Here is a 15566-nt window from a genome sequence, read left to right on the forward strand (position 1 = left end):
AGGAGTTATTTAAAATCCTTAACATTAAAATATATTTCCTTAATATAGAATTAAATAAGAAGAAGAAGAGCGTATATTAAAACAGTAAGATTAATATCTATATAACCTTTTATAAATTTAAAAATATAATTAAAGGGTATTTAGAAGATTATTTAGAAAGATATTAAACTATTATTAATAATTTTAATTAACTATTTTAAAATATAGTACTATATTAATAGAACTTCTCCCTTTCCGAGAATAAATATAATAATTTTCGCAAAAATTTTAATAGAACTTTTAATATACTTAATTCTATTTTTAAAACTAAGCTTTATAACGTCCTAAAATAATTAAAAACAAATTAATTTACTATAAAACTATATAAATCGGACGAATTATTGCTATACAACTATTTAATTATACTATTTAGGTATATTTACCTTTGGGGAAACGTTTCTAACTTCCAATTATATATTTACTTATAAAATAATTTATACCCTATAATATAAATTGTATACGTTCCCCCTAAATAGAATATTCGTTTTAATAATTATATTAATAGAATTGAATAAAAGGCTTTACTTATATATTAATAATTTCTTAAAGTACTAAAAGCTAGCTGGTTAATTTATTATGTAATTAATAATTCTAATAACGAAGACGACGTTTCTAATGTTTTTATTAGTTTTTAAAAAACTATAATAATAATAAACCTTTTAAAAAAAACTTCTTATCTTATAATAATAGGTTCGGTAGTAAATCGGGCGGAAAGTTTTATTTTAATAATAGATTTTAGAACTTTAGTAATAAATTTAATAAGTACAATATTAATTAGTTGGGTAATAATAATAACTACTAGTATTATTAGAGTAAAAAGTTTAAATACTATTAAATTTCGTAGGACGGCTATTATACTTACACTTCCGTTACAATAGTTTTTATAAACAATTCTAATATAAATAATAAAATTTACTACCTATAGAATAAAAATTACTATTTTACTAATAACTTTAAGGAAGAAGTAGAAGAATCTATAGTAAATACTTTTGAAGTTAAATATAATAATAAACCTTTTACCTATTTTACCGGCTACTTAGCCCTTACTAAACCTTCGTCTCCTAATATTTTATTATTTTATATTCTTTTATATATAATAAATAATAGACTAATAATCATTTTTAATATAATCCTTATTAGAAGTACTAAGTCTAATACGCTTATATAATCTTTATTATTAAATCTATTATTTAATACCAATTCTATAGCGATTCCTAAACGCTTAGAAAAAGTCTAAACGTTTTATAGGTTATTTAATCCTTCGTTTAATAATTGAATAACCTCCGCCAAAAGTAATTAGAAACTGCTTAATTAGGTTAGAACGTTAAAGAAAATAACCGTCTAAATAAATTTACTAATACTAGTAGATGGATAGAAGCTTAATTTATTAGAAGTTTAGTATAAAAACTAATATATATTACTTACTTTTACTAAAAAATAAATTATTAAAGTAATTCCGGATATTACTTTTAGGAATAGGGAGATAAATTTATAAAAGGTTATATTATACTTATAAATTAATATTAAATCTAGCCCTAGTATACTTATTATTATTATATATTTTAATTTAGAATATTTATTAATAGTAGTAAATAAAGTATTTATCGAATAATCTTCGCTAAATATAAGATATATAGTAGTACCGCCTAATATTATAAAGGGTATTAATTCGAAGATTATTATCGATAGAAGTTGCCGAATTTAATTTTTATATAGAAGGAAAGGTTAATAGTATTAAAATTGAAAAATACTTTTAAATATCTATTTTAATTATTAATAAACTAAGCCTAAATATACTATTAGGAATAGACTTCCTTCGCTATTATAGTGTAAAATTGGACTTTAATACTGTACTATACTTATTCAAATTAGTTTTTAATATAATAATCTAAGGTAAAATCTTTTCTAAGAGAAAAGAAGGGGGGGAGAACGTTTTAATTACTAAGGTTTTCGCCAAATTTAATACTCTATTATTAGGAGGTCAATTAAGAATTATTCTAATAAAATATAATACCCTATTTAATAATTAATATAGTTTAAATAAACATTCTACTTATAATTTTTATACGCAATACCCTTAATTATTAAACGCTATAGTAAATAATAAGACCCGTAAGGTTGTACTATACTTTAATTAATTCGAAGAATTAGTATTTATATTTAAATGAATATAAATAGGTATAATTATACGACTATTGCCCAAAGTTAGCGAAATAATTATATTAATTAATATATTAAATTTAGTTTTTTTTGTCCCCGAAATCTAAATTAAATTTACTTAAGAATAATACGCTATATTTATTAATAGAGCCGTAGAGGACGAAAAGGAAGCGGCTATTAGAAAAAGCGCTTTTAAAGTACCTTTCTATAAAATTATTAAACTTATTAATATTAAAACTATTCTTTTCGAAGTAAGTATTAATATTTATAATACTAATTTTAATTTCTTAAAGCAAATTAAAAGCTTCCTAAATAAATATATCGACGTTTTTTAAAGATAGAAGGATCGTACTAATAATAAAAGAAGATAAAATACGTATTAATTTAATTAAAAGATAGTAAAATTAGTAAAGAATTATTAAATTTTACCTTCTAAATACTAAGGACTACGAATTTCTTAATAAAGAATATAATAAAATATATGCCTAAGGTAAAATATTATTTATATTTTAGCTAACTCCTATTACTTATTTAATATTTATTATTTAGAAAAAAGTTAATAGAATTAATAAAGGGCGTATAATAATTAATCTTTACCTACTCAATAGTATTATTATATTAGACGTATACCCTTTACGTAATTAAAAAAATATTATTAATATAATAATTAGTAAGAAATTCTTTTTAATCTTCGATACGGCCGGATTTTCTATTAATTGCCTATTTTTATTAAATATTATAATTGTATAGTAATTATTAATCTTCGAAATCTTAAATAGTCCAATATTATATTGATAGGCTTTAAGAACTTTCCAGCCTTCGTACAAAGATTTATAAACAAACTATTCTTTAAGTATTATTTATTTATACGTACTTATATTAATAATATTATTATTTTTAACGAAATTTAAGAGGAATATCTAATATATTTAATTATTATTATAAGTCTTCTTAATAAATACTATACTTATATTAATATAAATAAACTTTTTACGGAGTATCCTTCTATATAATTATTAAGTAGTATTATCGATAGAGAAAATTAAAAATGTATAGAAGATTATATTAAAGCTTTCTAAAAATTAACTTTCCGTAATACACTTAATAGTTTTAAAATTTATTTCAATATAGTTAATTAATTATATTAAAATATATTATAATTTACTATTAAAGAAGAACTATTTAATTAAAGGAAGACGGAATTACTACAGCAAGCGTACGAATCGGGTAATTTATAAATAGGTTCGATAAAATAAATAAAACGAATATATATATTAAAAGTTAAATTCGAACCAACCCCTAAGGAGCGTAAAACTTTTCGTATTATATAGGAAAACTTATACAATTAAGTTTACCTTTTCTCCCATATAAAGAGTAAAGTATTATTTATTAAAATAAATATAAGTAATTCGGTTTATAGGGTTTATATTTTTTAACTAAAATACTTATAAAATAGAGAATCTATCCCCGGAATAAATAAACTCCTACTAACTATAATTAAATTAATATACTTCTTATTAAAATTAACGTCCCCCGCTAAGAAAAAATATATCTCTACAGAAGTAGAGATTATAACTATTATTTAGGCCCTACGAAAACTTCGAAAAATAATTCAATCCAACGAGTATCGGATTAACGTTATTACCAACCACACTTCTACTACTAAAATCGTCAAACACACCTTACTACGTACAATAAATCTGGTTAAAATTAATTTAAAGTTCGTAAATATAGCCAATTAAATATTCTAATTTAATTTAAATATATTTTATATCCTTAAACTGTTAAATATTATCCCGGATACCTTATTAAAATTACTAACTACCAAATAAATTAATAAAAATAATATAATAAATAAACTAGCCGATATTTAATTTAATTTTATATAAATGGAAAAAATTAGTTATTAGGATAATTTTAATACCTTTTCTCTTATATATATAAAAATTATTCTAAATATATATTAAGTATCGTCGATTATCGCTCTGGAATTTTACTAACAATTAATCGAAGTTTACTCCGAAGACTCTAAATACGCTAGGGTTCTCTATTTAATTAATAAAGTTAACGCCCTAGAGCATATCTATATATAATAATTGAAAAAGTGCTTAAACTTATTAACGAGCCCTTATCTATTTAAAGATAACCTGCTTTATTATATTAACTATTAAAATGTACGGCGGCTATATATTCCGTAAATTTATATATAGAAAATACCATAATTAGTATATAATAAAAAGTACTACTTTGGAATTAACTAGATAAGAAGTAATTTATTATACTTCTATATAAAAAAAAAACTTAGATAGTACGCGAATATATTAAATATTATAGAGTTTATTATTAGAATTAATAGGATTAGTAATTAACCTTTAGAGAATTATTACTAATTCGAACATTCCTAAAACTATTCTATATAATAATTATAAACTTTATTACGAATATACTAGTAATTAAAATAGCCGGTACAATATAGTCTCTAGAAGGCTTCCTGAAATTTAATATAATATATACTATTACTTATAAATTTAGTAAAAAAGTCCTATTAATAACTAATTATTCTACCTATAGTATACGAAAATAAGCTAAAGTACTACTTCGAATTTTATAACTCTACAACTAGGGTTTATTAATAGTAATTATTAGCAATCAGAATCCTAAATTTATTTTAGTAATTTAAAAGAGTATTTTCGAAGCGTTAGCTACTAATTTACTATTTTCGACAGCGTACCACGCTCAAATTAACGGACAATCGGAGAGAATTAACTAGACTACCGAAATAGCTATTCGTATATAATATATAATAAATATTATTCTTTAAACGTTAATACTAATAGTATTATAATATAATTTAAATAATACTATTTAATCTATAATTAGACTATTACTAAATAAGCTAATTTACAGCTTCAAACTACGGGCCGCCTTTAATCTATTTGTACCAGACAATTAGAAAGTTACTATTATAGAATTTTTAGCTTTTATCTATTAAAAATATTAATTTAAAGTTATAGAATTTATTAATTAAGCTAGGATAGTTACTAAAGAGTATTATAATTCTAAATATTTTCTAATAACGTTTAAAGTAAATAATAAAATTTATTTATATTTTAGGAAAGGTTATTATTTACCCGGAAGCCCAAAGAAAAAGTAGTTAGCGGAATGAATAGGTCCCTACTGTATTCTTAAATGAATAGGCTTATTAACCTATAAATTTAATTTGCTTAAAACTTAACGCACCTATCCTATTATATCCGTAATATATCTTTACAAACTAATATAAAGCCTAGATCTATTTAATTACAGAATTCTACTACTACTACTAATTAAAATAGATAATTAAGAGGAATAGGAAGTCGAAAATCTTATTACTAAATATTAGGGTCTGTTAAATATATAGTATTTAATTAAATAGACCGGATATTAAAATAAGGATAATACTTATGAGCTGCGTAGTAAACTTATAAGGAATTCGAGGAAATTAGTAGAAGAATTAAATGTAGAGTACCTACTAAAATTACCATTCTATAATAACTATAAGAGGGTAATTTAATATATTAGAGGAGCTTCTAATTATTTGAGGGGTTGGAATTAATAGAGGGGGTAACAACTTTTTTACTGAAAACGGGGGAAGTCACCGGAAATTATAAGGGTTTGAGAATCTTTCTTTTATTTTAAATTTTATTTATTATTTCTTTATTTTATATTCTTATAGACGGTTATATTTTCTATATTTTCTATTAGGATTTCTAGAATTATACTTAGAAATATATTTAAGTAAAGCAAGCCTATTATTAATAATATATAGGATAATATACTATATACTATTTACAATTTTAATTAAGACTTTTTCTATTCTAATTAGGTAAATATATATAGTTATATAAAAGTAGTAGTACTTATAGTTATATATAATAAACGGCCCCGGTAGGTAGGTACTAGTAAAGGAAAAGTTTTAGTACGTATATATATAATTTTTAAAAGAATTAAAATTATCTAGCTATTCTCAAATTCTCCTTCTTACTCTAGTAATTTTATTATATCCTACTCTATCCTTATACTATTCAATTGTACTATAATTTTCTTTATATAGTAATTTTATTAAATTAATTACTATTTATTACTTTCTTTATCCTACTTTCGCTAAATTATACTTTTAGTATAATAATATAACTAACGTTAATATAGAGTCTCTACTACCTATTAATAACGTAATTATAATTCTTAATAATTAAATTATTAGTTCTAATTATAATAATAATTTATATAGTCTTACTATAAACCGGCAGTTCGCTCTATAATCTCTAAAGTATAATCTTTAATTTAATACATTGGTTAATATAATAAAATATTTCAACCGTTATATAATTAATAAGGTTACTAATAAAATTATTAACTTAGAAGATAATAGTATATACATTATACTTCCTAGTTTTGTAGCCGATTTTGTTAAATAAATAAATATAGTCTAATTTAAATAATTCTTTAATTATATTCGCTATAAATATACTATTAACGCAAATAATAATTTTAATTAAAATTATAATATTTATAACCTATTTAACCGTCTTCTTATTAAATTCTTCTAATTTACTTAAAGTATTCTCGTTTACAATCCCAAGAAAGTAGATAATAGAAGACGTTTCGTACTAATTATAACCGCTAATTACCTTTTTGTATAATATAAAAATAAGTTATACTCTATACTTTATAGTACTATCGAACGTACGGGCGAATTAATTAATATAAATTTAGTAATTTTATATACTATTAATAGCAATTTTACCTACCTTATATTTATATTTTTATTGACTATACTCTTAAAGGATTTAATTCCTAATAATAGTAATAGAACTTAGTAGGAATAGGACTTTAATATTATTACTAAATTTTAAAATATTAAAATTTAGAAATTGTATATTAAAGGAACGTTTAATTTAATTCCTACTATTACTATTAAATATAATAATACAACCTTTGGAAGAAAATATATAGAGGAGCTAATTACTGCTAATTAACGCTTTTATAACCGTCTGCAAACTTTCTACTATAATATATATCCCGACGGTCGTATTATTAAAAATAGTAATATTAATTTTACTAATATTTAGGAATTCCGAGAAATTACCTAACTAATTAATAAAGTTTATAAAGCCTTACAATTACTAATTAGGGCTACTCTTATTTTAACTTATATTAAAACTCTAATTACTAAAGTAACTCTAAGAAAGGTACGTAAAGTTCCAACCCAAATTATATAATTATATTCGGCTATTATTAGCAAAAGTAATAATAAAGGAAAAGTATATTCGACTTTTACTAGTACCTTCGCTAATTATAACTAAAATTGCACTAATCTTATTATTAAAATTAATAAAGAATTATATAATAAAATCAAGAAAATTATTAAAGCGTACATAGAGAATAAAGAAGAATATAAATATTAATTTACTAATTTTTACTCTTTCTCGTAGAATAAGTTTATTTATAATACTAAAACTACTCTTAATTTAGCCTTTAATAAAAGAAGCTAAAGAAATATTAATTTTATTAACCATATCCCTTCGAAAATAATTTTACTAATTATTTAATATTCTAATTATAGTATTAGCCTCCCTAAGTAAATTAGCGGTTTATTAGGAAGACTAGGCTATTTCCATTATACCTAAGTAGCGCCGGCCAAATTGGTTTTAAATAAATTTCTAATAATTGAAAAGATAATTAATTATATTATTAAAATTAGTAGGGAACCTATTATACTTATCAACTTTATCTTTCGTAAAGAAATTAAGAATATATTAAAACGTACTTCTAATATACAATTTATAGTATTAAAGGTATTAAATAAATATTAGAATTAAATTGTATAGAAAATATAAATAAAATTAACAATTCTCCGTATTAAATTTAAAGAAATGTAAAAGCTTTATATCAAATATTTCCCTCCAATTTCGTTTATTAATAGGAATTATATATTCAATACAATCCTTAGTATTACTACTCCTTACAATATTTATTCTAATAATCTTTTACTACTGTATATACTTAGCTTAATTAATTTTTTTAATAAATTCTACTCTATAACGGCCTATTTGAATTCTTACTTTAATTCTTTACTTACTACCTACTCCCCTCGCTACAATTACCTCGCTAATACTTAGGAGTAGGAGGATTCTCTATTAGGATGCAAATATTCTCGTTAAAATATATATTATATAAATAAAAATAAGGAGATAGATAATAAGGAGTTTAACGAACGTTTAACGCATTATAATTATAATTATTAAAGGATTATTACAGGGTTATCGAATTGGGTACTTTATTCGGAGGGTTGTATATTTTATATATTTGGCAATTAATTTAAATATAAATTACTAAATAAAGGTTTTAATGAATAATAGGATCTTTTATATATATAATTAAATTTAATAATATTATATAAATAGCGAGTATTCTTCTCCTTTTATCAAAGGGGAAATATTATAGGGTATTCTTAATAAATACCTAAATATTCTATTTTATTATAATAGTTATTTACTAGAGCGTATAATTTATTATATAAGAGTACTCGTTCCATCAACTTCTATTAAGGTTGATAGATTATTAATTAATATTATACTAACTTAACGTCCATTTTACTTATATTTAGTAAAGCCGTATACGAGGTCCTAGGTTAAAGTTTGCAACAACTCTTATCTTCAACTTCCTTTAATAAGACTATTGTTAATTGTTACGTATTATTACTCTATCCAATAACTAATTGCTTATTCTATTATTCTCTATTATTATTACTTGTGAAGTATATTAACGCGTAATAGAAGTACTTAATCTTCTTTTTAAACTCCTCCTACCTTCTTTAAATTTCTTTAGTAATATTTTTAAATATATAACTATCCTGATTTTTTTTAAAGATCCCTATTACGGTCGTAAACTACTTTAAACCCTTATTTACTATTATAACTATAGTAACCGTTAGTATACCCTCAAGGATAGTTTTATTATAGTTTATCCTCTTCTTTTTTTTTAAATTAATACTAAAAGAGGCTGATAATCTCTTTTAAATACTATAGGTATAGCGGAAAACCGGTAAAGAATCTTTATTATCGTTATTATTATTATTATCCTTATTTTTAACTTGCGTAATAACCTCTTCGTTATTACTATTATCTTTAAATAAAGTAGGGTCGATTAGTAGTTTAAATAAGGTGACTATATTTAGACTAATAGTACTATATATACCTTCGAAAACGCACTCCATAAGTTCGAGGTAGGAAAGGACAGCGTACTTGAATTATAAAGTCTTAGGGTATTTCTATAAAATATTATTCTATTAATAAATCCTTATCTAAATTAATATTTTTAATAAAATTAATGGCGATTAGATTATTCTAAACGTCTAGTAGTATTATAATTACGCCCGTATTATTATTACAACCAAACCCTAATTACGAATAGATAAAGTCCTAAAGCCGCTACTTTATTTTAAAGGTCCTATACTTATTGCGAACCTATATAATAGTAAAAGTAATACCCTTCGTAATAAGCCGATATACAATTAATTAATACGTACCTTCCTTAAAGCTATTCTATAATGTACTACCGCTAAATATAGTTTTAATAAGAACTTTAAAAGCGATTTCTTCTTAAGCTAGGGTCTATTGAATTTTTAAGACGCTAATTTTACTCTTACCCTTCTTACTAGAGGTAGAGGGAGCAAGGGGAGTAGAGGATTAAATAAACGAAGGCCTAATTTAGTTAGTACTAGCGATATTCGATTGTGTAAAGGATTGGGAGGTATTAAAAGAGGAGGTATATAAAATCGAGTTTTAAAAAATTATAGCAGGCGGCTAGGAGATTGGTACTAGCGGTTATAGAAAAAGATAGATAAAATTAGGCATATAAATCAATATTTATTAATTGTTTTATATAATTTAGTAATATCAGAAACTATTAGTCTTTTATTATAACCGATAGATAATTTATATTTATAGTCAGACTAGTATTTGAAGGGGGTTATAGCTATACAAATTAATACATTAACCGGCCTTCTAGACTATAAAGGTATTTGCAACTATCTAAGCTATTAATTAGTAGATTTATTACTATACACTTACAAATTTTATAAAAGTATATGGAATATGATTTTCACCCATATTTTTACTAGAATACCAAACTACTTAAATGCCAAGGCTATAACCTGGTAAAAATTGGTCTGTACGACCTTTTTACCCAAAGTATCTAAAATCCCGGTGAAAAGACCCAAAAAAGGCGAATGGAACACGCCCTTAGGTATACGAATCGGCTGGCCATTGTTTTGTTTCAAAAGGCGCGACGATGTGCTGCAGGTCTGGCGCCAGAGATAATGGCCAAGAAGAGCCTATGAGGTCATTCAGACACATGGCCTTCTTCAAGATGTAGCTGCACACAATTACATGTAGGTGTAGTGTACGGGCTATGTGCTTCTGTATGTCGGTCACACCCACACACATAGGTATGCATAGGATATAAGGCACTCACTCAGCCTTCCAGAATTCGTAATCAATATTTAATATGGGACACGAGCGCGAAAAAAGGGGCACTGACACTGCCCTGCCCTCACAGGCATAAGCCCAGCAAGCAGACAACCTATAACTGGCAGGTCGTGGGATTGGCCTCGTTCGTCGGAAAGAATACCTACTCTGGTACCTGACCGAGCTGACTGACCTCCCGGCCCCCGGGTCCTGGTGGAAGTCTAGAGGTAAGTATCGATCGGGCCCAGACCAAAGGACACTGTGCCTTCCGAACGCACTGCCCTGGATTTCGGCGGATGTAGTGTAGTAAGGGTACCGGAAATCGACTGCATGGGACCAGGGGCAAGCTGCCCGGTGAGATGCATTCTGGGTTTCCGGTCGCTTAGTTCGTCATGGAGGCCCCACTGCATCCCACCAAGGTACCGGCCGGTGGAGGGGCCGGCGCTGGGTTTCAGCTTCCTTCCCGTCTCAGTTCCATGTTCGGGCCACTGGCTCTGGGCTGTGTTTGGCGCGCGCGCGCAAGTGGAAGCCCGGAGTTCGTCTCCTCACATCTTTCCGCTCCTACCTAACCTGCCTATGACTTTCTTTGTTTTCCTTTTTGATCATTCCTTTTGGTTTCTTTTGGTGTTGGACTTGCGCTTTGAAGCGTCATGGACTGACCCGACCATCTCGAAGCTTATCTTTCGGATCCAAACATCCCCCCTCCTCCGGGCGTGCTCAGGCCCCCCGCCACCCTACACTAAAAATATACCCCACGATCCTGACTCCAGCCAGAAGGCTTGGCAACGAAAAAGTCCAGCCTCCAGCCTTTCCATATTATCAGGATTCAGGACACCCGGACCCGAGTCCTTGGACATTCTTCAGCCTATCTGGCCTGACCTCCGACTTTCCGACTCGACCTTGCACAAACACACCAAATAAACTACGTATACACCACGTCGGCCGGGCACGCGACCCGGGACACTCGGGGTCTTCAGTACTGCTCGTTGTTGGACTTTACCTGATCTCCTCTACTATACGAGGCTCATCTCGCTCGCAAACAGCAACCGTTTCAACTTGCTCGTTAACGACACCGACTCCACCGGCCCTCTCAAAACTCCGTCAATCACTGCGTCTCCGTCAGACGATCCGGGTCGCCTTATTCCCCGTCTCTAAGCCCCGTTCTTAAGCCCGAGCTTACAATTACACAACGCTGGCAACCCCCTTTTTGGTTTTTGACAGTCGACGTCTACAACGCCTTTGTTGTGTTGTTTTGATTTGTTTTGTTTTATCAACCAACCACGTACTTTCACCGCGTCCTGTTGGCCTTTCAGAAATAAACGCCGAACCTTTTACTAGCTTTGGGTCTAGCCATTCACGCTTGCGGAGCCGCGCTTCAGATCTGCCCGTCCTTCTTCAAACGGTTCTGGACTTGTTGAGTTGGCGGTAACGCTACGTTTCGGGTCGACGACATCCCTGGCCGCCCTTCTTCCCTGGATCGGATCCCTCCTTGACTGGGTACGGAATTCAGTGTTTTCCTCACTGGCTTATGCTGTGTTTCTTTACAACGGCAAAGACTGCCTCATCCATACACAGTCGCAACGTGTCACCTGAGCAGCAACTAAAGAACGGCATTTTTTGCTCCTCCATACCGGCGATTCTAGGTCGTCGTGGGCCTTCCTCCGCGCAGCCATGGATCAAGCTGCGCAAATACTCGAAGTGGCGCATCATGTATACGCTCGTGCAGATGATGCTGCAGATCTGCATGCCACTCGACCGCCCTCCTACAAAATCATCGGCATCCTTCTCGCCGTCGGTTCCGGCTTCTTTATCGGTACCTCCTTCGTAGTCAAGAAAATGGGCTTGCTAAAAGCCAACGAGAAGTACAACGAGGTGGCCGGCGAGGGTTACGGATACCTCAAGAACGCTTGGTGGTGGGCGGGCATGATCCTCATGCTGATAGGGGAGCTTTTGAACTTTGCCGCTTACATGTTCGTGGATGCCATCTTGGTCACCCCTCTCGGCGCCCTCTCCGTCGTCGTCGCTACTGTCGGATCCGCCATAGTCCTCAAGGAACGCCTGAGTATGATCGGCAAGGTTTCTTGTTTTCTGTGCATTGTCGGCTCCGTCGTCATTGTCCTGAACGCACCACAAGAGTCCGCTGTCGCCAACATTCAGCAGTTTCAGCAATTCGTCGTCACGCCAGGCTTTCTGTCATATGCCGGTGTCATTGTTCTGGGCGCAGTAATTGCGGCCTGGTATGCCGGCCCTAGATGGGGAAATAAGAACATGTTGGTATACATCTCCATCTGCAGTTGGATTGGTGGTCTCAGTGTCGTCTCTACTCAAGGCTTGGGTTCGGCCATCGTTGCTCAGGCTGGAGGTGAGGCACAATTCAAGGGATGGTTCATCTACATTGTTATTGTCTTTTTCATTGCCAGTCTTTTGACAGAGCTGATTTACTTGAACGTAAGTCCCGCTGGTCGCCTCAGCTTGCCGACTGATATACTTACGCTCCTTACAGAAAGCGCTAAACTTGTTCAATGCCGCCATGGTTACTCCAACCTATTACGTGTACTTCACTAGCACGACCATCATTACTTCGGCCGTCCTGTTCAAGGGCTTCAAGGGCACCGCTGTCTCGATCGTCACTGTGGTCTTCGGTTTCTTGACGATCTGTTCTGGTGTCGTTCTACTCCAGCTATCCAAATCCGCCAAAGATGTGCCCGATGCCGCTGTCCTTTCTGGAGACCTGGACCAGATTCGCACAGTCGCAGAGCAGGAACAGCCCGAAACCGAGCCAAAGGCCGACGCCCTCAGAGGTGCCGCTGCAATTGTCAGACGTTTATCGTCGGCCAAGCAGCAGAAGATGGAGATGGAAGAACTGAAGCGATTACACGAAGAAAAGATGAGGGAGGCGCTTGAGACAGTTGGCGAGGACGGTCCTGTGTACGAATGGGATGGGCTAAGGCGGAGAAAGACGATATTGGGAAGCAACTCGGCAAGTCAGCGATCAAGAGCTACGACCTCGGCAACCTTCCAACTTCCGATGCCGACACCACACCCGCCCCTCGGATGGTCGCATTTCCCGACCGAGGAAGAGCTTGCTGCAGCCGCTAGACCCGCTTCACCTGCCCTCTCTAGTATTGTCGGCACTATCCGCAACCGAGCGCGCAGCGTCCTCCTCCCTGGCCACCCGAACTTTCGCCCCACCTCAGCATCCAACAAGGTGCAAAGTCCTATGCACCCCGTTCAGCTGACCGAGATCGCTGTACCGGCGCAAGACTTTGACGAGGAAACAGGGTATTACCCTCCAGGATCCGCTGCCGGGCCCTCCTCAAAGGGATATTTGTACGACAGACCAGGAAGCAGAGGTAGTATCTCCAGTTCCGGGCGCCGAGTACAATTTTCTACCGATACCAACCACCCATCTAGCAGCACGCTCGCCGCTCCTCTAGCTCCTCCTCCCCTACGAACACCAACGGGCGCCACCAGGCAGTTTTCCTTCCAGAGCGTCTTCAAGCGCGGCGATCGACGCAGCCAGCACGCCCACACGCAAAGCGACGGCGCCAACTCGCACAAATCCTCTCACTCCTCCGACAAGCAGGACAGAGATAATCTGACCACTCACCGCGGCCTCTCCACGCCACAGATAAGACGGGGCGCATCCGAGGAGGAGACGTTAGGGCTCGTCAGGGGCGACTCGCGCGACTTCCGGACCACGCCACGCACATCGAAGCATTATGACGACGACGATGGCGACGACGGGTCCGAAGAGTTTGAGGAGGTCGGGCGGTATATGGACGAGAAGCAATCGCGGTATGGCCCAAGCATCACGCATAGTCCGCCACGTGTCCCAGGAGCAACCGGAGTAGGAGGGGGCAGAGAGCAGCAATATCTCGGTGGGGAAGAGGAGGATGTGGAAAAGGAGGATACTAAGCATATGGAAAGTGGTGGGCAGGGTCAATCACAGGGACAGGGACAGCAGCACAGGTCATCAAGGAGCGACATTAATTCGTACCGGGAACGTTTGAGAAGAATCAGGGAGCATGAACGTCACAGCGACAACAACGGGGGTGGGTCGGGTCCGTCGTCACCTTCGAAGTCGAGTTCGAATCGTGGAGACGGTGGAGGTTTCATCTGATCTGCTTTGACTCCGGTACGCGTTGAGTTAACCCCAACAAAGGACGAAGGGAAACAACTGCGGGTTGGGATCGGCTGGGATCAAACGAGACGAGAGGGACGGAGTACGACAACAGCGGCAGCGGGAAAGGAACAAAGCACCTTTTTGGTTGATACCCCCCCTTGAGACGGAATGAAATGACACGAGTAACGAACGCTCGCTTATATGTCTGCATACATATTCTTACTTTCTTGATTATGATATCTCATCACCTTTGTACACGATCCATGTATACATGCCTACTGCGCCTTGTACATGTGGCCGTACGTCGGTCGGTCGGAGCTTATATAACTGGCATGGGTGGGGCAATCTTACGGTGGAGAAAGGCAGGGCGGGTTGGGGGAAAAGGGTTTATGATGTATGAGATTATGACATGTTTATCTCTCGGTTATGGATGAGGAAAAAGGGTCGGCTTTTTCTTATATGTGATACAGCACATACGGAGGGTTGTTGTTCCTTTTCGGGTTATTAGAAGACTAGCAAATCAACTCGGGCCGGCATGAGAGTGGTGTCGAGCTGAAGTACCGAGTTTTTCTTCAGCATGTACGGAGAGCGATCACGATCAGAGATGTCGTCTGATATCCATACCTACCAACGTTTATGAGAAGAACCTTGATGGCTGATTTGACCACGGGGTTCACGATACATTTACAGATCAACAACCGCGCTGGGTACATATCATGGGCATGCGATGT

At 32.7% G+C, this 15566-nt stretch overlaps 1 protein-coding gene across 1 annotated transcript; it reads left to right on the plus strand.

Moving 5' to 3' along the window:
• Positions 1-12380: 12380 nt before the first annotated feature.
• Positions 12381-14907, plus strand: NEUTE1DRAFT_121170 (uncharacterized protein; the record flags this gene model as incomplete). Its single annotated transcript, XM_009851282.1, has 2 exons — positions 12381-13157; positions 13213-14907. 2 exons carry the CDS (start codon positions 12381-12383, stop codon positions 14830-14832), a joined length of 2397 nt encoding a protein of 798 aa, XP_009849584.1.
• Between the last annotated feature and the right edge of the window lie 659 nt (positions 14908-15566).

The sequence above is a fragment of the Neurospora tetrasperma genome (genome assembly GCF_000213175.1).
Source record: "Neurospora tetrasperma FGSC 2508 unplaced genomic scaffold NEUTE1scaffold_2, whole genome shotgun sequence".
NCBI lineage: Eukaryota > Fungi > Ascomycota > Sordariomycetes > Sordariales > Sordariaceae > Neurospora > Neurospora tetrasperma.